The 23,403-nt window shown below is 43.9% G+C and overlaps 1 protein-coding gene across 3 annotated transcripts in view; it reads right to left on the bottom strand.

Annotated features, from left to right (window-relative positions):
• The window catches only part of TRIM67 (tripartite motif containing 67), an 83,324-nt gene extending 76,221 nt beyond the window's left edge, over positions 1-7,103 (bottom strand). For all 3 annotated transcript variants that reach the window (XM_061624459.1, XM_061624457.1, XM_061624458.1), the window contains exon 1: positions 5,516-7,103. In XM_061624459.1, the coding sequence (XP_061480443.1) occupies positions 5,516-6,463 (948 nt within the window). In that variant the 5' untranslated portion in view covers positions 6,464-7,103. The remainder of the gene's footprint in view (positions 1-5,515) is intronic.
• Positions 7,104-23,403: the final 16,300 nt, after the last annotated feature.

Raw genomic sequence — 23,403 nt, forward strand, 5'->3', positions numbered from 1 at the left:
AGGTAGATGGTTGAAGTGGCGTCTCTCCTAAGAGAGACTGATGTTAAACACAAAGCAATGGAACCCTGCATAGGTTACCTCCCATAGGCAACACTCCGAAGGAACTTTTCAGAACCTTCATGAGGGAACTGCAAGGAAGCAGGGAACTGCAAGGAAGCAGGGAACCAGGAACCAAGGAACAAAGGCTATGGGTTTCTAGCCCTATACTTAAGGGAAAGAATCCTAACGGTCCAGGATTCATTAACCAATCAGAAAATGTCTGATGTAACCCCCTTCTAGATGTTTCTCACTTTTTCGCACCTTCCAGGCCCCCCTCCCAACCGGTGTTTCAAACTTCACAGGCCAAGAATGGCCTTGAGTGCCAGGCACTTGCTAATCAGCCCAGATAGCCAGGAGCTTCTTGTTTAGGCTTCTTCTTAACCGTCCTCAGCAGGAAAGTGAAACTTAATATGTTATTCTATCAGAGGCCTGTCTTTCTTAACAGTTAAACTCCCAGAGTTCTTTGCCTGAGCCAAAATTTTACATTTATGGATTTTAATAACTCATGAACATATACAGGTTCATGACAAACACCTCTTTACTACTTGCTGGTTTCTGTGGAGTTTATGGTTTGTATTAGAGTTTGGCAAGTTGGCTTTTTTTATTGTTGTCTTATAATTCCAACTGTACTTCTGTACTCTTCATAACTTTTTATAACTATATTTCTAACTGGTATCACCCAGAGATCTACGAGTAGGCCGTGATCTATCTAGGCTCTATACCCACAGCCTAACACAGTAAATCCCATTCAGCCACTGAACAGTGTTAGTGGGGGAGGAGAAAATGAAAGATGTTGTCAAGAAAAAGATTTCTTTGGTTCAGTAAAATGGTTCCTTTGCTCAGAGAGTTGGCCTATGTAAAAACGCTTCTTTTCCACTAATTAGACATGAGCTCATCCTTGTATCTGTGTTGTCTGGTACGAGCTTTCCTTTCAAGAGTTTAACAACAGCAAGCAATTTGAAGCCATTGGGAGCAGCCATTAGGAGCTTTGGGGCAAAGTATCTAATTCATTATAAATAAATAAATAAATTATTAATGGATGAGGGAAACTGAAGGTGGTCTAGTCCAGTGATTCTTACCCTTTGTTCTGATTTCATTGCTGTGGATTACCACATGTTCTCACCTTACTGCACCATAAGGGAGAATGCACAAAAGGCTGCCAAATTAAACTCTACAAAAGCCACAGCATCACAACAATTCATAAGACTCCTTACTTCTTTGAAAATACTACTATTTCCTGAAGAAGAGCTCTCAAGAGCTCAAAAAGCAATGGATTACAAATAAAAGGTTACATGTGTACATGGGAAAACTTTACACAGTTGGATATATTTGTTGTTGTTTGATATTTCTATTATGCAATGCATTTCCTGGGAGGAGCGGGAAAAGAACCAAAGTTCTGAGTTCCTCCAAGTCTAAAAAGAAACATGAGGAACATGTAGGGCGATGTGCACAACTGAACTGTACGGGTTTGAATGGAACAAAGCAAGCTGCCTTATACTGTCTGACCATTGGTCCATCTAGCTCATTACTGTCTACTACAGTGACTTTGAGAAGCCAGTAAAGGTGAGACAACCAACGCGAAAACAAATTCAAAAACAGCACAATAAAATTCTAAATGAAGTACAGAACTAAAACAGCCATCGAATACATACATTAAAACTGCCAAGTGTAACACAAGGGCTTAAAACTGGGTCTTAAATCTCTGGGAGAACAGAAATGTCTTAACCTGGCAATAGAAGGACTGCAAGCCTGGCAAGCTTCCCAAGAGAGAGCATTCCATAATGTATGAGTAGCAATGCCTGAAAGTACTATATAAATCCTATAATGTTGCTATAGAAGGTGTGGGGGCTCAATTCATATCCATGCCATACATTTAAGGCACATTTAAAGCACATGGCTTCCCTCAAAGAATATTAGGAACTGTAATTTACCCCTTGCAGAGCTACAATTCCTAGAACTCTTTAAAAACTGCAGTTCCCATGATTCTTTGATTTAAATGTATGGTGACCTAAGTTTATATCCCTCTTCCTCTTTGGACTCTAGTGGGCTTGGAGCCCATGGACAAGTAATTATAATTTGGTTATCCATATGAAATAATGGATATTTGCTGCACTGGAATGTTGTGACAACAAATGAGACTGAAGCTGTAATGTGGTATACACAACGGAAATGCATGATTAAAATCCAGTAGCCTAGAATATTATATTATTTGAATAATAACTTCAGTATTCTAGAGAAAATAGCATTTGGAAGGAGTCACCAGCAATTTAAATTACACCTTGTGTCATGGTTGATAAAAAAATATTTCCAAAGTTCTGAGATGAAATTATTTGTTGATCAATGCACTATTTCAAACAATTATTCAATTTTAATTACAAAACTAGAAACAAGAACACATTGTAACTTGTAGGTAGAGTGTTTTTATTTCTCTTTGTAATGCTGTTTCATTCATTTGTTGTAAATACTGCAGAGAAAATAAGCACACAATTAACTAATTTTTGTGATAATAGTGATTACCCTGTGCTCCTGTAAGTGTTAATTATCCTTGTGCATATCCTTGGCAGAGTATAAATGTGACGTCAGTGAGCCAACATCCCCATTGCCTGCTCTCTTTCAAATGAATCGCATGTTAAAATCACAAATTTGAAACTGGCTGCAGCAAGATATTTGCATACTGCAATTCTCATAATTTATAGCCTCCTGAGCCCCATAATAGTGACTAAATCATAAATCAAAGTGCCATGCACTGAACTGTGCTGCACATTTCATCAGGTTTTATGAATTCCTGCATGGATACAGCTGTGGGGGGAGGTAGAGAGCATTCACCCATTATGACTAGTCGCAGCTATTTTGCAGACTGATTCCTCCTCCTGCCCGTATGTCTGTGAAACCAGCCTTTTTGTCATGCTTAAATCATCTCTTGAATTATTTGGGAGCCATTTCATAAACAGATCTAGTGCCATGTCTCCAAATGGTGCAGTTCAGCATAGCTCCAGTTTAGCTATGAAGATTTAAATAGCAAGTGTGTGATCTAAATGGTCAAGAGAAATTCTTTGATTATTCTAATTTATTGAACAAATAATCTTGCACTGCAGGCAGTTTCCTATGTAGACTCCCATCCAATTTTGGACGCTCTAGTCTGAGTAATGTAGACTATGAAGTTAGAATGTGGAGATATAATGGATTCTGACCAGGAAGACCAAGTTAGACAAGATCAAGGTATCTTAAACTATGGTACAGGAACCTGCAGTGCTCCCTGGTGCCCTTTCTTGTGATATCCAAGATCATGCTGAATGTTGAAGGGCCAGAGGTGTCCTTCAGGTTTTGAAAAGGCAAACAACTTCATAGTTCAAATTTTGTAATATAAGCTGAAAAGCAGCTGCCTCTGTTTTTTTCACAGTGCAAGTGATTGCTGTAGATAGGTCTACTGATTGGGTTGGGAAATAATAAGGGGGTGTTGCACTGTTGTGGGGTATTGAGCTACATGAGGTAGAAACATTCACTCACCATTGAAGTTCCTGTCAAATTCATTTAAGAGGCTGATTCAAACATTTAGAAAGATTATATGTTCCAAACATCAGGGGTCTGAATCATCTCAAAATATACATAGCAGGTGTATGTTTGAATGCCACCCACATACTAAATCTCCCTGAGAGAAAATCTGTTACTCTACTCTCTGAAATGCTAGATTTTCACATGCAGGGAGATGTGCACATGAAGGTGCATTCAAACAGTCCCAAATAAACATAACAGAACTGGCACAGTTTCCTGAGAGCTGTAAAGCACACATGTATAATACATTATTTAAAAACAGAAAGTGCTTCATCCAAGTGCAATATGAATAATCAATAAATACTTTGTAGGCCTTGATTTCCAGCAAGGATGAATGGATGTAATTGGCTTTCAGATCAGTTTCAAGATCATTATCTTCTACTCAATAGTAAAGAAAATATAACTGTATTTAATATAAATCATACCAATGTCATACCACAACTCTGTCTATCAAATAACTATAAACTATGTCCTGTGAGGTAAAAAGTGAAGTAATTTGGTTCATATCCCAAAGCTTTATTGAATGGGTGGTATCTGGATTAGTAGCAAACACTAAATAATAATAAAGAAGCAGAAGGGAATACTATATTGGGCTTATTCACTTATTTAGAATTCCTTATCTAAATTATTCCCAGTATCTTAGAGCCTATATAAGATACCCATTTTTTATCCTGCAACTTTAACACATATTCAGTAGTCTTGTGGACTGGTAATGGAATCCAGAGAGTACTGATGTGTCAACAGAAATTGCATTAATTGTTTTTTAAAAATATTGCAGGAATCCTTCTATAGGGGAATCTTCCTCACATGTTCCAAATAAGCACCAGTGGCTTGATTTAACAAATCTCCTCTAAAATTCCCAAATAACTACTAATGTCTTCTTACTATTCCATTTAATAGTTACAGGCACTATTCTTCTGCTGCAAAGTGGCTTGTAAAGCTGTTAGCAGAAGTTTCCCCAAAGTGGAAAGCATAGTCAAGCTCCACAGCAGATTAGGGAGAGCTGTCTAGAGAGGTGGGAAATATATCTAAAGTCTCTCTCTGTGGCCTTGAGGAAGTCTCTATCCTTTAGCCCAGGAGTAGAGAACTTGTGGCCTGTCAGATGTTGCTGAACTACAGCTCCAATCTGCCCTGGCCATCGGCTATGCTGACTGGGGCTGATGTGAGTTGGAGTCTAGCAGCATCTGGAGGTTCCCCATCCTTGCTTTAGCCATTGTTCCTCATCTTTAAAATGGGAATAAGGTTTAAAATGGGAATACAAAGCCAACGGGAATTGTAAAAAAAAAATTAAAAAAAAATTTTTTTGTAATGCTTGAGAGGAACCTTAGAGAAGATCTTAGGATGTACACTTAAATATCACTTTATGTGGTTTGGCTGTCCCCCAGTACACCTTAGGATCCATTCATACACATAATCAGGAGGGCTATAGAGAACAATGGCAAATTTCTAAACTGAGAAGTACCCTGGCTCGATTCAGCCTGGATGCAGAACATGCTGGACTGCAGTAATCTTGCTCCCCAACCTTTCCTCCAAGGGTTATCTCAGAGATAGATCTGTACCTGCTCATAAGCACTCTTTTGTTGACCCCGCAGTCATAGTCAAGTGTTCTTGTATTCCAGAACTGGCTTTCAACTATATTCTTTCTGAGGCTGTAATTAATACCTGCTAACGAACGATTACTTAAAGGATGGGCTTTTGCCCATCTTTCAGTGCTTATTTCTTTTCTAGCGTTGGGATTCTCATCTGCTGTGGGATTGCCAGTTCAATAGTAGCGGGCGATAATTACTCTGTATTAAATAACCAAGAGTCAACGGCTGGCTGTGATCTTGCGCCTGCCTCGCTGACGCTCGCGTTACACGTGTGCCAGCAGGCGGTGCAGGTGAGTGAGACTTGGATCAAGGATCAGGATCTCTCCTTGGCTTACCTTGTGCTGCTTCCACATGGCTCCCAAAGGCTTCACTTCGTGCTTGGCGTGCTTGCCTTCTTCCAGGCACTGGTAGCAGACTGGGGTCTGGCAGGTCACACAGTACATGCTATAGTTCTCCAGCTCATGATCCGCGCAGGTTGGTGGCTTGCGGGCAGCCCCTGGCGCCTTGCTCCCGCCGCCGCCGCCGCCTGCTCCACTCGCGCTGCTTGGGGCTCCCTCCTGGCTGGGCGGAGGGACCAAGCGGTGTTTGGCAAAGGGACCCCGGGACGGGTGGCACTTGACCTGGCAAGCCGCGCAGTAGAGCACCTCGCACTGCTCGCACATGACGGCGGCCGCTTCAGGAGGGCTGCGGTCGCACAGCTGGCACTTGGCGGCGGCCGAGGCAGCGGCCCGGCCTTGCTGGTAGCGCTGCACGATGGATTCCAAGAGCCGGTTGCGCTGGAAGCCGCGTAGGCCGCGATGGTCCAGCGAGGCGCTGCGATGGCATTGCGGGCAAGTCAGCGAAGAGCTGGTGCCTCCTCCCCGAGGAGTCGCTGCGGCGGCCGCAGCCGAGGAACCCGGAGGAGGCGGCACCAACGGCAAAACCCGCACCCCGTTAGGAGACTTAAGGCTCGGGGTGTAGGAGCCGTAGCCGCTGTCAGTCTCGCTGTGCAAGCTAAGCTTGTCCGCATGATCCACGCCACCTCCTCCACCTCCCCCGGCTCCACCACCACCTCCGGCCCCGCAGTCATAGTCAAGAGAGGCTGGTCCGGAGGCAACTGCCGCGGCTCCTGGTGCCGCCGTAGGGCCCCGAGGGTGCAGCATGGCGGGCAGATGCTGCTCGGTCTCTGGCGTTTGCACGGCGATGGTTCGGGCGCAGGGCAGGCAGACGTTGTGCGAGCAGGGCAAGATGATGGGCTCCCGGAAGAGCGAACCGCACACGGGACATTTTAGCTCCTCTTCCATGGCTGCGGGTTGCTTTGTGTCAAAACAGCAGAGTGGGGTGTGATGGAACCGATCAGCACAAATGCAGCGAGGTGCAGCCAGGCTTATTGCTGCTGCAATTGCAGGTTCCCTTTCCTTCCATGTTCCACAGTAGCCGCTGTCACTTCCCGCTGCTGTTCTTGCAGCTGGAAAGATGTCGGAGGGGAGTCAGATTTCAGCACCTCCGCAGGGTGGACAGCTTCTTGCTGCGCTGATGTTGCTGAGTTCAGCACCACGGCAGGGATGGACAGCTTTTCCAACTGTGTTGCTCTTGCTCGGTTCAGCACCAGCATGGATTTGGACGGCTCCTTTAGCTTGAGTTCAGTAGCGCTGATGGGGATGGCCGACTCTTCTTGATGAGCAGCAGCTGAGTTCTGCACGCATAGTGGAGCTGGAGGCGGGAGTCTTTTCCAGTCTCCGTAGCTGCTGCCGCAGCGGGACTGACCTTGCCTAGTTACAGCGAAAGAGATACAAGACAGCTATTGTTTATTGCGAAGGAATTTCCTTGCCCTTGGTATATGCAGTTAGCACAGTAGTCTGCTTGTTTGAATTTGTGTTGCATAGATTAAAGAAGAGACAGAAAGAAAAAGAACGGTGAAGGGGGCGGGAATAGCTTTTTCAGCAAATAGGTGATCATTTGCTATATGACTGAAAGGACAGAACGAGTTTCATTTAAAGGGAGATGTCTTTATATGTTAAAAATCGTTATTTACAGACAGGATTGAATATAGAGTGTGTGGGGTCTTTATCTCTGCTAGCGTTCTTTCCCCCAGAGGGAAGAAGGGGATGTTCAAAATGAGGAAGCTTCAAAGAAGAAAGCAAGCAATGGATTTTCTTTTCCACATCCTTTATCATGCTAGAGCACAAATTCAAACCATAAAATGTCACACACATTGTTAGCTGGAATAATGAAAAATGTTTTTATTATTATAGATTGTACACAAGCAGAACTGTGATTGGATAGTGGCATTACACACACACACACACACACACACACACACACACACACACACACACACACACAAGATGTTAGAAGTGGAAAAAGAAATGCACCACATCAGGACCAACCAAATCCAAATTTGCTTCAGAAAAAAATCAGAGTTGACAGCTGAGCGTTTGGTGAGTTGGAAATAACCGTCATTACAAGAAAGCACTTGCAGTGGGAAATCCCCATCTGTTTTTTCTTTCCTGTATATATGTTTGGGATGATAAAGATGGACTGCTAGAATAAAGCAAATATGATAAAGAGCCGTAATTTTATGACTTGGGAGACATTATAGTGGTTTTGTAATCAAAGCATTAATAGTGTAGAATATAAACTGGGTACGCTGATGGTTCAACCCCCTTTTTAGTAATAAATAGTCTTATGCTTTGATTTCTTGTTTAAGTGTGTATGGATGTTTTAAAACACACTTGCAACCAAGGGGAACAAAAGGTGAAAGAGCAGTTAGATTACCAAGAAACTGCATAAAACCAGAATAGGATAGAATGCAGTTGTAAATGCAACATACTGTTTTTCCTTGAAATCTGCTGCTTTCCTACCCTGATCTGAGCAAGCAGCATATATGGCTAAAGTGCAAAAGCCAAAAAGCCAAAACAAACAAACAAAAATCAATCTATATTACTGAGGAAGATTAATCACTAGTGCTTCAGCCTGAAAATTAGCTCATTTCAGTCCTGGAACCCAGCCAAAATACTAACCTACATAGCATGGTTTTCACTACCTGGCCACCCTCCCTTCCCTGCATGAGTGTGTCCACTCACTCATGCTGAGTAATTCTCCAACATTAAGATCCAAAGATGGGTTTGAAGGTGTTGGAGCTAACCATCCCAGAACTCTCTTACATACTATTATCATCTTATCATAATCAAGTCTGATTCGAAAACATTTCCTGAGTTTAATAAACTGCTTGTTGCATGGTGCAGGGGTTATGAACAGAAGGGAATTCTGAAATGCCCACAGCATGTGCAAATCCTTTCCCATGGATCACAGCTTCTGCCTAGGGTCTATTTTGATAACTGATGAACTAATTGCTGGTTAGCACAGAAAATGAAAAACTGCCTCAACTCTGTTCATACTGCAACTTTAAACACCACTCTAAGGGCACATCCATATAGCAGCTGCCTACACTCTAAATGTGGCACTCCAAATGCTAAGCACTCCAAATGTGGCACATTCTCCTGTGTATTTTGCCAATTCATTTCTGGGCCCAATTGAAGGTGATCTTATTAGTGTTTAAACCCTGAAACAGCTTAGGCTGCAAGCCAATACATGTCTACTCAGAAGTAAGCTCAATTGGGTTCAATGGAACTTACTCCCAGGTAAGTGTGCATTGGATTGCAGCCTTAGCCCCAAATATCTGAAAAATTGCCTCCTTACTTGCAGACCCTCTTGGATGTTAAGATCAGCAGAGGGGGCCCTCTTGGTAGTGCCACTGCCCTCAGAATTTGGGAGGGGCAGGAGAGGGCATTATCTGTGGCAGCCACTAAGTTGAACTCTTTCCCCACAGAGGTGTGCCTGGCAACTTCATCACAGAGTTTTTGGCAAATGCTGAAGACGCACCTCTTTACCCTGGCGTTTGACACCTGGATGTATATTTTTAGGACCCATACTCTTTTTGTTATTTTTGTGATTGTAAGTTGTTTTAAACTGTTTTTAAGGATGTGTTTTAGACTATTGTAAACCACCCTGGAACCTTGGGGTGAACGGCAGGTAATAATCCTAATCCTAATACACTACTAATGATGATGATGATGCCACAGCATGAACTGTTGCACATAAACTTTGACATAGCGCACACAAAAGAAATTGTAGGTGACTTGTGCTCTAAATAATTGTGATGACCTACCTTGATTGGAGCAGATGTCTATTCAGTAATCAGGGATTATCTAGCAATATGTGTCCTAAGCATCCTACTAAAATTGAGTCACCATAGAGCAATTTGTACTGTGAGTTTAACACAACTTAGGTTTTTTCTTGCAATTTCAGTTGAATCCTCAGATGGTTGTTAAGGTGGTTTCCAGGTGTTTCACAATCTAAATTGGTTTATATCATATTCCTGGACCTACAAGGAACATACCAATGTGCCTGTTGCCTGCTCATATTCTCACACACAATTTGCTCTAAGCTGTAAAGGGTTGTTACATATGAATATTCCTGCTGGAAAACAAAACGCACTGCCTTATCATTCCTTTCTGCCTGCTATTCTAGTGAAGAGACAAGTTCTAATGGCTTATTTTGGAAGCAACCCAAACTTGCACTGGCAGCTGAGTGTAGAAAGATGGTGCAAGAGGAACAGAGGTGAACAGCTCTGTCACATTTGCCTCTCCTAGGATGCTTCAAAAAAACACATAATAGCTACTGCAGGGAGAGATGGCGTTTTAAATATGGAATAGTTACAGCTAAATGCACTTAGGAAGTAGAAGAAAAAAAGGGATAGAAAGTAACAGTACAGAAGTCATTTTTTTTCTTTGTCCTGCAGACTAAAGCAGCTTGGAATAACAAGATGAGTCCTCCTTAACTCTCCCGGCAGTGTCTGCAATAGCACCTCCTCCTTAGAGTGAGTCACTTGGGTAAGTAATAGCCAGTTCATCAAGTGGGTTCCATCTTTGCAACAAAATCAAGTCAGAAGTATTCGGCTACAATCATAAGTTTCTGCAGCAGAGCTTCCTTTTCACCAACTATTCTTCTGAGAAACTCCTCTGAAGCAGATACTAAATATGCTCATTACAAATCCCAGCTTTGCTTGTTAGCTCACACAGATGTGATTGGGCCTACTGGGTTAGTGCTAAAGGTAGATTGTGGGCCCTATAAACTAATATGGGGCATGAGGAAGTTGTAGGGGGTCAGATGGTCTGGATAAATGCCCATAGATTATCTGGTCTTGCATTATCATTTGTTGGCTAATATGGGTTGTCTGACTTGTCAGAAGGAGGCCATCTCAAAGAAAGACCTCCATCTACATATTTTTTCTGAAAATATAAAGACCTTTCTACCTTTAGTTTATGACCCTGGAAAGAGAATTTATGGCATAATGAATAGATTTTAAAGAAACCAATCTCTCATGCGGTCAAGATTCTTTTCTTATATCTTATGTTTGTGTTCTTCATTCAAGGCACTTCCCAGAGATTCAAAGGTCACTGTTAAAAATTTAGGCCTTGGCAGAATGACAGCTAGGGATGGAACAACTTAGTATGATGCACTCTGTTTAATATTTTACTTGCTTATTTATCTCTCTGGAGCTTTTGCTTAAAAGAATTCAAGAGACCAGCAACATTCTCAGCAAAATGGGTTGACGATGGAAGTGTCATGACAGACAGTGGAACAAGAACTTTTCCCCCTTTGGCAAGCAGATGCACAATTATCATTCCATTAGAAATGCAGAGGTGAAGGATTACCATCCTGCTGTCATGTTTAATGCTCAAGAGGCCAGAAGAAAAATTAATGAAGCCAAGGAAAAGGCATGGCCTTCTAGCCTAAGAAAATACTGCTTGTAATCCCCAGAGAAGCTCTCATACCTTTACAATGAATTGAAGAGCCTAGAAGTAGCTTTCTTGCAATTAACTTACTAGGGCAATTAATCTAGGGCTTATCCAAATGGAGCGGGGTAATCCACGGTTTCCATATTCGGTTTGTCATCTGATAGTCCTCGCTTTGCCTTTTAGTTCGCTCTTTCCCAATTAAAAAAAAACACTTTTTTGCACCCACACACGCAGCGGTAAGACCCCTACATTCTTTTCGTTTTTTCCAAGCTCCGCCTCTAAAACCTCCCCCTATCAACCAATTGGTCAGCAAAAAAATTACATATGCTCCTCTCCCCCTTTGCAAGGAAGCACAATATGGCTGTAAAGGAGTTCTCCCCTGGGAAGGAAAGGCTGCTGGTCAGTTTCACGCCTGCCTTGTTTGTATTTGCAATATTATGCTTAAACAAATGTATGCTTTTCTGCCTTTATTGATATTTAAGGAGATACACACGCTGGCAATTGCACTTATTTCTCCAAAAAAGCAAGAAACGTGTCACACACACCCCTCCTTCTCCCTTTCCTTCCCATGGAGAATGAAATTGACAAAGCTTTCTGGAGCAGGCGTGAAACTGACCAGCAGCCCTTTTCTTGTTTGTATTTGTGATATTACACTTAAACAAATGTATGCTTTTCTGATTTGAAGCAAAACCCCCAGCAAGTAGAATGAAATTGACAAAGCTTTCCAGAGGCAGGCTGAAACTGACCCCCCCTTTCTCATCTCACCCAGAGTGGCCACCCAGTTTGCAGGCTGGCAAAAAATAAAATGCATCTGCGCAGTAGTTGCAGACCCCCCCAACACCCCACCATTGTGATGATTGGTTCAATTTTCCCAGGCTTATTCTTGCACATGCGCAAAAGTGCAGATACGTGATTGGCTGGAATGAGGAGAAAGGGCAAGGGGAAACGCCCAAGAACCGCCCATCAGCTGTAAAGTCCTCGGTATTGCATCCTAACTCCTGAAGGCACAGCGGATGATTCCTGATGTTAAACAGCAAATCGAATATTTGCCGGTATTGCAAGGAACGGATTTAACCCACGAAAATGCGTAACAGCGCGAGACGTCATTTGGACGACCGAAAAATAATGAACACACATAGCGGGCGTGTCACACATTTTGCAGTTGTCTGGATGAGCCCCTAGATTGCTACTGTGGAGACAGCAGTTCATTAATTTCCTCTGCCTACATACACAAACCCACAGACAGCACCCAGGACAATAATCAAATCTGGTGTCAGGAAGAGGAAATCTATGCAATCTGCCAAGAGGGTCAAGTCCTTTAGGAAAAGTCCCCCCCCCATGTTCTTGAATCATTTCTAGTTGTCCATCCCACTGATTCTCTGAGGGCAAAATTTCAATATGTGATTAAAGAATGAGTTGATGAATCAAACCAATTAACGGCAGAAGTTTGCAGCTCTACACTTTAACAATGGGAAAACTGAAGCTGAGTAGGAATGACTTCTTGGAAGCCGACCAAAGAATTCAGGGCTGAGAAAGGATATTGTTGCACATACCTGTCTCATAGCTTACCCAGAGTTTGGTTTCCTTGGAATGAAGGGCACCTGAGACTGTGGTGTCTTTAGGATATGTGTTTTATTTACACATATATACAACCTGAGCATAAGATGGAGGGGTTCACATCATTAACAATTCAACAGAGCTTGCTTGCCCCACAGGCTTCCAGGGAGGCACTCCAAAACATGGCTTAGATTCAGACGCAGAAAGTAGGCAATCCTCTCTGACTGTCCCTTCCAGTTTCCCAGCCTCACCTAGACTAACTCTAACACAGGCCACTTCTTAGCTCTAGTAGGAGGGGGCCTTCAGCCAGGTGAGCAGAGAAGGAGGGTCTCTCTCTTGAAAGAGTTCCTATGGCACACATTGGTCTCCTAGCTAAATCCTTACACATGTTAATAGGGCCACTTGACCAACCTATTAGAGAACAAAGAAACTGGTTTGACTAGTTCAGCAGGTTTCTTCCACTGCAGATTCCAACTTTTAGATACAGGATTCCAAATCAGAGGCAGGAAAGTGGACCCAAAGACACCATCTGTCTTAACCCCTCAATCCTTATATGAAAATGGAAATGGACTGCCTTCAAGTTGATTACGACTTATGGGCGACCCTATGAATAGGGTTTTCATGGTAAATGGCATTCAGAGGGGGTTTACCATTGCCTTCCTCTGAGGCTGAGAGGCAGTGACTGGCCCAAGGTCATACAGTGAGCATCATGGCTGTGTGGGGATTCGAACCCTGGTCTCCCAGGTTGTAGTCGAACACCTTAACCACTACACCACGCTGGTGTAGTGTATAAACAGTATAAAAGCAGACTTTCTTTGCTGCAATCCAGTACTATCCATTAAGTTGTGCTGGCTCTCATGGAAGATGGCTCTCAAAAGAACTCATAGCGGGAGAATGAAAGAAAAATTATTTTAAGGAAAATGTTGAATACTTTCATTACCAGTCCCTTATCCCAACCTCTTAGCTCCTTGCCTAACATTTCTTTCTCTAATATATTTTCTAAATGTCTGAAATATATCTAGGTGCATTTTTCAAATGCATGTTTAATAAAAATTATAAGAACCTTGCTGGACCAGACCAAAGGCCTATCTAACCCAGCATCACTATTCTCACAGAAGCCAGCCAGACATTCATGGGAAGCCCTCAAACAGGACATGAACGCAACAGCACTCTCCCCATTTGTGATACCCAGCAACTGCTATGCAGAGGCATACAGCCTCTGACACTGGAGGTATAACATAGCCATCATGGCTAGTATTCATTGACTGTTCAAAGAATGCACAGAAATCACTAATTTGTCACTGGGTATCCAGACATATTTCTCTCAGTGAACTCAGCTCACCATTTCCACATACTTCCTGACCCCTATGTTTAACAGCAATCATTTGCTTATCACAGTTACAACTTGCATCCCTTCTCACCTTTTCCCATCCCTGGATGATGATGATGATGATCTCACCCTCCCAAAAGGAGCCCAGGGCAAAAATATTTAAAAGCAATCACATTTCCTCTGAGTTGTTAATTTCATGGTTGCCATGGCCAGTATCTCTCAGCCATCAAATGCCTTGGTAAACAGGAATGTTTAAAAATTTCTTGTAAAACTCAATGATGAGGGAGGCAAGCACAGCTCACTAGAGAGGGCATTCAGCAAATGGGAAAAATGTCAAGAAAGTCAAAAGAGAAGAGGCAGCCCTCAGTCTCTGAATGGAGAATTTATAGAATCAAATAAAAATGCCCAAAACATTTTGGCAATGCTCCTCCTTCAAGGGCAAGAGTTCTCAGTGTTCTCCTTAGCATGTGAAGGACTCCCTTGGAATTCTGACTCTCAAAAGAAAAAGCCTTTGAAGAAGACACATCTCCCAGGTCCCAGTCTGCCACTCTAACCACTATATCACACTATTTTTAATTAAATATTTCTAGATGGCCTTCCACTGAGAATCTGAAGGTGGTTTACAACAGTCTTAAAAAGCATTTCTATAAAGGTAAAAATGTAATGTGATGTCATGATGGCACGACAGCGTGAGGGTGAGGTGAACCGGTGAGAGCAGCCTAAAGAGAAGGCCAGGTGACAGGCTTGGCAAACGGTGGTTGCCGCAGATGGAGCCTGGGTGGAGGACAGGAGGCTGGTGGTGGAGGCTGCAGCCCAGGCAAGAGGCCAGGCAGAAGAGGGTGGTGGTGGTGGCCACAGCAGCAGCAGCTCGGCCACAGCAGCTTACCGGGCAGCCAAGGCTGGCTGGGCAAGACCGGGCCAGGCGAGGCGGGAGACCAGCTGCAGTGTTTACAGCCCAAGCAAAAGGCCAGCAGGAAAGGCTGCTGGCGGTGGCAGTGGTTGTGGCGGCAGTGCAGCAGCAACTCGGCTGTGCCGACTTACTGGGTGGCTGAGGCAGGCCGGGAGAGGCCGGGGAAGAAGGGAGGGCATCTCCAGCAGGGGCAGGGTGAGTGCAGCCTAGACAGAAGGCTGAGCAACAAGCTGGGCGACCGGTGGCCACTGCTGCTGCAGCCTGGGCAGAAGGCCAGCAGCAGAGGCTGCACCTCGGGCAAGAGACCAGGCAGGAGAGGCAGATGGTGGTAGCAGCAGCAGCTCAGCTGTGCCAAGCAGCCAAGGCTGGCCGGGAGAAGCTGTGGGACAGCTCTGGCTGCCTGTGGGGAGGGAGGAGAGGGAAGGGAGGGCAGCTCTGGTGGCCTGTGGGGCGGGATGAGGGAAGAGAGGGCAGCTCTGGCAACAGTAGGCAGGGCTGGCAAGTGAAGCAAGCAGGGGCAGCAGTCCTTAGTCAAACATTAAAACACAAAAAACACAACTCAAAAAAAAAAAAGGACAGAGTTTGAATTATCATAGCCTGCTGGAATTTAGCCCCAGCAAAAGCCTGGGAGCACAGAGGTAGAAAGAAACAGACTATTTTGCACTTATTTTTAATATTTTACATGTATTTATTAAAATATCTTACCCCATATTTCTATTTAAAATGTTCAACAACATTATTTTATTTTTAATAAACTTGTTGCTGCGGGGCGGGGGAGAACAAGAGTACTACAGAAAGTACTTATCTGGCCTTGCACCTGAATTGCTGATACTACCTTTTAAAAAAAGAGTCTAAAATTCAAATTTCCCCTGCTGACATCTTCCTCTGAGACACTGGATTTTTCACACTAACCCTATACCCTTTTAAACTGTTTTCTTTTTTACTTTTATGTTTGCCAAGAATAGCAAAAATGAAAAAACCTGCTGAAGGAAGCGGATATGAGATCTAATTGCCACCAGACACTATTCTACCTGAAACTGCATTGGCTGGCAAGTTGCCCACAAATCCTTCAGCCATCCCTGGGAACAAAATTTCACTGAATAGAATATATATTTTCAGAGGGAAACAGCCTCAAGAAATGTGGTTTAAATCTAGGAAATCCTGCCTGTGAGGGGGTTGGAATTAGATAAGTCAGTTTCCTTCTGCTCTCTGAGGAGAACATAGTTGCTTATTTCAGTTTTTGAAATCCTGATGTTTATTTTACCATGCAGTTATGACTCTCACAGCGATCCAGGTTTGAGTTATTCCTACTGGATGGGACACAATCACTCTTAAGCATCCTTGAGATGTCAAAGCACCCCTCTATATCAGTGGGAAAATAATACTTTAGTATAATTTGTGCCAGCAGAAAGTTACTATTGGTGTAACCTTTACAGCAACAGGACTCTGCCAATGAAAGGGGGAAAACTAGTTATAATTGGAGTTGTAGTGGGGGGGGGAAGGCCTTGATGAGAATCTTATATTCACTCTTATTTCAGTTCTGCACCTGATGAAGCAAAATATTACATCTACAAAAGAGAGGTGGCATAAGTTAACACACTGTGACTGGAGACAATTTATTATTCATTTTATTTTAACCCGCTTCACAGCCAGAAGCTATGGAAGTGGTGTAGAGTAAGTTTTATTTATTTATCTATATTTCCATTTATAGACCGCTTACTATCTGAAAGATCTCAAAGTGGTTTACAATAGAATACACAAGGTACAATAAAAAAAATTAAAATATAACAGATACAAACTCTAAAGACAATAAAACAATTTATTAAAACAACACAATTTCTGTAATTATATAATTAATATTCCATAAAATGACTGGGTCACACTTCAGGAAAAGTCTTCTTAAGCAACCCCCCCCCTTCAATAGCCACCTAAGCATCAAGATGCTGGGCACCTGTTTAATTTCATCTGGCAACTGATTCCAGAGAACTAGAGCTATGAACTTTCTTGGACCAAAATAATCCAGATGACTGGAGCTGTAATGTGAAAACCCGGTGTTCTAGTATGTACTAAGCGCACCTTTAGGACATACAGTTTTCTCAGCAGTGCCTCATCTCAGGAGTGCAGGTGCTGGGCACTTGATGAAGTACTTCTGAGAGTACCGTATACCCCATAAGTAAACTTAGTTTATACTAGAACACGGGATTTTAGCATTGCCGCTCCAGTCTTCTGGATTATCTCAGTCCAAGAAAATTCATAACTGTCTTACCAAACAAAGCTGATGAAAGGTATTTCTAGCCACTGAGGTGACCTGTGCCCCAAGTGACGAAGTTGGATCCAGGAGCTCATCCAGACCCTTATCTGCTCCTTCAGAGAGTGTGCAACCCCATCCAGAACAGGTTACTGACTTCCAGGGCCGGTTCTAAAGGGCGGCCAGGTAGGGCACTGGCCCGAGGGCCCCTGGAACTACAGGGACCCCTCCGCTCCTCTTCCGCAATCCACAGCAGGAGCCGCGGATCGCAGGACAGGAGGAGCTTCCAAACTGCCCCACATCCCCCCGCTTCACCTACCTTTCTCTCTGCTGTTTTTTCCAGTGCGCGCAGGGTTGCCATCAATCAAGATGGTGGCTGAGGTTTCCATAAGGGGCTGAAGCCTCTGCAGTCATCTTGGTTGATGGCAGCAATGTGCGTGTGTGTGTGCCATCAACCAAGTTGGCGGCAGAGGCTTCAGCCCGTTATGGAAACCTTGGCTGCCATCTTGATTGATGGCAACCCTACGTGCATAGTGCGCGCAGCTGCAAAAAACAGCAGAGAAAGGTAGGTGAAGCGGGGGATGGTGGGTGGCTCGGAAGCTCCTGTCCTGTGCGGAAGGGGAGCGGAGGGGACCAGGGCAGGCTGGTGCCCAAGGGCCCTGGCATGCCTGGAGCCAGCCCTGCTGACTTCTCCTGGACACATGAACCACTCACCCACAAGGTCTCAGTCTTGCCAGGGTTTAAACTCAGTTTATTGGTCTTCATCCAGCCCACCACTGCACCCAGACACTGGCCCAGAGCCTCCATGGCCACTCCTGATTCAGATGTTACAAAGAAATAGAGCTGTGCACCTTCACCATACTTATGGTGAAACTGAAATAATTGTGACCCTTACAACTGTAAAATTTTATTTCCGTCACAGACCAGTACATAAATAAATCAAAACTATATTAAGGACATAAAACCAGGCTTGAATAAAAGATTACAGTCAATACAGACTTCCTATATAAAATCATTTATCATTGATTTCTGGCATACAACGGCAGCAGCACAGAAACTAGGCACTCTTGCTGCAACCTATGGATTCATGTCTGCAAATAAATACGTTAGGTAAAACTTTCAGATTTATCTGAAATGCATTGTAAAATTGGAGTGATAAAGGAATAACGATGATCCCTATAAAAAGCACAATACAATAAAACATGACCCACAGTTCCCACTTCTCCCATTCCACATAGGCAGACTCGTTCATGGTGGGGTACCCTTCTATACCTTCCCTCCAGGAAGGCAGATGGCAGAACACTTAACCTATCTGCTGTGAAAGCTCTTCTGTATTTAGGGATATTCAGATTTGTCAAGTAATGCATGGGCATCAATGTTCTCCTGCTGTTCCTGAACTCAGGGTGCCTGACAGCAAGACTCAGATGATGTTGTAATTCTATATCCCAGATTCGCTATTGGATAATAATGTTTGCTTTTACATATCCAAGAGCAAGAAAAGCACAGGGAGTAAATCCCAGATTTTGCTGTTTCTCAAACAGCAAGCTTTTCCATCTTGACTGGTATGCCTCAATTAATGTCAGTGAGGCCAGGCCCACAGGAAAAAAAAATCAGCTTCAACCAATAGTGAAGCCTGAGAATCCACACATGGGCTTCAATAGAAATTAGCCCCGCTTCCAAACAAAGCAACACTTTGGGCACACAGCTTGGAACTCCAAGCACAGTTCTCAGCAACTTAGTCTGTGTGACTTCAAAAGGAGCAAAATTATATGCACATAACTGGCCGTCATATAGTATCTTTGATATAGTCTTTACTATGAATACTTGAAAGGCTGAAGGAGCATATTGGCCCCCCTTCATGTAGAAAAAAAGAAGCAGAGCCTTTACGTTCCTCAGAGCATTCCCAGTAGCATTTTTAATTGAGATCTCCAGGAATTCCCAGCTAGGGAATTTTTCAATATAATGAATTCTTGGTCAAACCAGCTTTTAGATTTATTTAGAGAGGGACATTGTCTTACTGTCTGTTTACATTTCCGACAATTTTGGAATAAAGCTACAACTATTTCAGGGGAATGCACAGCTATAGCATCACAGAGACAAAAGCTTCTTTCCAGGTGCAACATCTTGGCTAAGGCTTTGTCTATTTGAATAGGCCACCTGATACGTGTGGCTCTCACTTCAACCTCTGAATTTAGCAGAGGTTTATAGTCAGCATACATAGTCTGGTTTCCAAGATTTAAAGATAAAATTGGGAAAGATGGTCACTCTCAGTACAGCTACCCACTTTGCAACTATTCACAGTTTTCAGCAGATTATAAGAAACTATAAAGTAATCACTTGTTGATGCACCCATACCAGATAGGAATGTGAATTCTCCATTCTTATCTCCCTCTACTCCCCCATTCAAAATTACTAGGTCAAGTCTATTTATCATTTTCATAAGGCATAGGCCAGCATAACTGCATCCCTTATCCTTAGATTGCCTATCTCTATTTCAGGTGGGTGCTTATGGAAATGGGTATTCAAAGCTTCATCACTCTGAACAGGGCCAGCTCCAGGAATGCCGGGGCCCTTGGGCATCAGCTTGCCCTGGCCCCCGGTGTGTGGGTGTGTGCACGCACGCACGCGGGGCCCCCCACCTGTCTGCTGTCTTTTACCATTGCCTTTAACGAAGATGGTGGCCACAGTTTCCCTAAGGGGATGACGCCTCTGCTGCTATCTTTGTTGATGGCACGCATGACAGCAGACAGGTGGGGGGGCGTGGGGGGTTGCGGATCGCGGATTGCAGAAGGGGAGCGGAGGGGTGGCTGAGGGCCCCCCTGTAGCTCCAGGGGCTGTCGGGCCAGTGCCCCACCTAGCTGCCCTTTAGAACTGGCCCTGATGCTGGGGCAAGAAAACCCAGGAGTCCATTTGCAGAGCACCCAGACTGGGGTGGCTAAAGAAATCCAGAAAGTGAATGGGCAGCTGGAGGGCTTGGACTGTGAGGAATTGTAGTCAGTAGCAGAGGAGGAGGAAGAGGCCTTGATTGTCCAGGAGCCTGCCAGCGGGAAGACACCAGAAAGCTGGAGATAAAGCCCCAAGAACTGAAGGAAGACAAGCTGGAAAATGAAGAGGAAGATGTCTCAGAAGAAGGTGGGGTAGAGGCTGGAGAAGAGATGCTGCTGATAGATTTCTGTGCTCCATGTGTGCCTGCTGTTAAAGAAGTAATGCAGGAGGAAGAGAAGGCCTCGGAGAAAGGTGAACTACAGGCTGGAGAAGAGCAGCTCTTGAAAAAATTCTTCACCCTGTGTGTGCCAGCTGTGGAAGAGAAAGTGCAGGAGGAAAAGTTGGAGGTGTGTGAGAGAGAACAGCTGCCCTCACCTGGAGAAATGGCTGTGCAAGAAAAAGTGCAGGAGGAGAAGTGGGAGTACAAGTCCCAGCGCCTGGAGAGATAGGTGAGATAAAATCTCCAAGTGACTTTGGCCCTTGGTCTTATAGGGTCTTATAGGGTGGGATGCAGCTCCTATGATGGGTGCAGTCCCTGAGCAAATTCCAGCAGTGAGAGGTACCCAGTGTCCTATGAGTTTGGAAGGCAAGAGACACTGGGATGGTTACCTGCCTCTGTTTGGGCCCATGATTCACACTGGAGATGGTGAGGGAGAACAGAGAAGATTTCTTTCTGCCAACCTAGGTGGGCTAGGCCAGCTAGTCCTGAAGAAGATGCCCCCAGACAAAGACTTGTGGCAGGACTTTGATTTGGAGTTTGGGGCTGGTGATGAGGTGGACTGGCTTAAAGACTTTTCCTAGGGCAGAGAGTGGGAGGAAGATGGCTACGGTCTGCTGTGTGCTGATGAGAAAACAAATGAGTCCCTGGAAATATATCCCAAGACTCTGCAGGCAGCAGCAGGGATCAGCTTGGACTGGGAACTCCATGAAGTCCCAAAACAAAGGGCCATGTGGGCAACTGCATGGTTTGGGGGTGGAGGTTGTGCTTATGGGACTGTGTACTGATTTGCTGTAGGAATTCTTCCTGATGGTTCCCGTATTGCTTTTTGCATCTTGATTTGTGCCTTTTGCGTGTTTGTGGGGATATTAACTGTATGTGGTTGAGGGCTGTTATGCTGCAGTGGCACAAGGCAGGACAAAGGAGCCCCAGTACTGAGGCTGTAAACATGTCGGGAACTCACTATTTTGGGCACTGCCAAGTATGAGAACTGGGTAAGCAGTTTAGATGCAGAACTATGACTGGGAGCTCCAAGAAAGAAGAGGAAGCCTAAAGAGAGAGTAGTTAATTGAAAACTTGCTATAAAGGGATGGACTGTTTTTGTACTTGTGTGGAAATGCGACTGTACTATGGCTATGCTTTTAATGAGGTATATTTCAATGTCTTATTAACCTGTATCTGTTTTTCTTTATAGGAAAAGCAGTTATTCTGTTGTGTGTTTGCTGGTCAGACAGACCTTTGTCAGGGAAGGGGGTAGTGTTATGGGTTTGGAGTTAAGATAGATGATATGAGTCCCTTTCCAGCCTCCAATTTGGAACCCTGCACCTGAAGGTGAAAAACCCACTCTGCTGGTCTGATGAGTTCCCTTTGTCAGTGTAATAGAACAGCCAGGTGAGTTAATGGGCCTATCAAGTGCCCATTAAATGGGCCAGGGAGATCCTATTGTTATTGAAACTCTTCAGGAGAGCCCTTCCCCCCCTTCCTGAGGCCCAGGAGAGGCTTGTGTTTTGAGTTGGGTTTGAGGAAAGGCTGGGAGCTGGAGCAGGCAGAGAGGCTGGCTCTCTGCACCATGACTTTAGGGTGCCTCCTGTAAGCTGAATGGAAAAGAAAGATCTATTGGACTGCTGATGCTTTGAACCCCTCCATCTTAAGCTCAGGTTGCAATGTGTGTAAATAAATAAACCATATCTCATAAAGACACTACAGTCTCCGCTGACCTTTCCAAGGAAACCAAAACCCTGGGTAAGTGCAAGGACCCCTGGAGATCTCTCACTGCTCAGAGATTGGGGTGGCGCACAACCATATGTTTGCACTATTCATATTTGTATGACTATGATTTAAACATTTTAATTTTGTAATTGTTATAGAATTATCATGAAATGCTTATTATGTAAGCTTTCCTCAAGTTGGTATGAGTTGCTTTGAGCATGGTAAACTATGGGAAAGTGGCATACAAATAAATGAATACATGATGATGATGGATTGTCCTGGGAGGAAAGCCCAGTGGGTGCTTAGAAGGCAATGAGGTACTGGATGAATGGCTAGTACATAAGGAACACATTTGAGCATGAGGAGAGGGTGTGCTCAAAGTGTTTTATATCCATTATTTTAGTAACCCTTACAACAGTCATGGAAGGTAACTCAGTGACATTCACATAGTGCAAATGGGATGGACACAGAAGCTAAGAGAATGCGTTGCTTAAGAACATGTAGTGAGCTCATGGCAGGATGTTTTTGCTTCATACCTCATATAAGAGAAACTAACCCTTAATGACAAAACTGCAGCTTGTGCTAAGAGCTAATAAACAGAAAAGTTGCCAAGGCTGAAATCTTGTATATACGTATTTTGGGAGTAAGCACTTTGGAACTCAACGGGACTTACTGTTCAATAGACATATATAGGATTGGACTGTACTTAAACAACAGAGTGTGTGGATGTGGGATATAGAGGTGCCCATGCACTGGATCGCGGTTGTTTTTAAAGACATGCTGTTGCTTGCCCTACACTCATGCTTCCAACCTCCAATGCCATCTGATTCCCTCTCTCATCTCTAATGTGGTTGTATGCACAGCATGCAGCATACTGTTGGTGCTCATTAATGTTATATTACAACAGTAATTTCTGTACACTGCTCTTTCAACCCCCAACCACCAGCTGTTGGGCCTTGGACAAGTCTCCCCTTATGCTGCCATCTCTTATCTCGTCACAGCTATCTGTGCTAGTCTCTATTCTGATTTTCTAGCTACTTGCCAGCTCTTTTACTATCCATCTGTAGCTGAATTCTTTTCTTACCAGAGAGACAATAAAGGTAGTGGGAGCACACATGTGAATAAAAAAACAATGAAAGCCCTCACAGGCCTGCAGATGGGTTTCCGCCTCTTGGCTATAAATCCTCTTCACGGTGAATCTTGGAGCAGCAGAACAAGGGCAGAGAAATCCTCCAGGGCCTGCCTTAGCCAAAAGCAGGCTTCCCCATCCCTGAATAGTTTGATGTTAAAAAGAACAATGGCCATTTTAAGAACAGAAATCCAGCTTTCCTATGTGATACCAGGAATAAAGAAAGGTTTTGTGTAATAGTGGTGGTACGCTAACTGATTCAGAAGATAGGAACTGAGATTTGTAAACTGACTGAGATGGGGAATTGATCTATGGTGTTATTTGGAACGAGAAAATGGAATCTCTTATACATTA

Source organism: Rhineura floridana, chromosome 4, assembly GCF_030035675.1.
Source record: "Rhineura floridana isolate rRhiFlo1 chromosome 4, rRhiFlo1.hap2, whole genome shotgun sequence".
Taxonomy (NCBI): domain Eukaryota; kingdom Metazoa; phylum Chordata; class Lepidosauria; order Squamata; family Rhineuridae; genus Rhineura; species Rhineura floridana.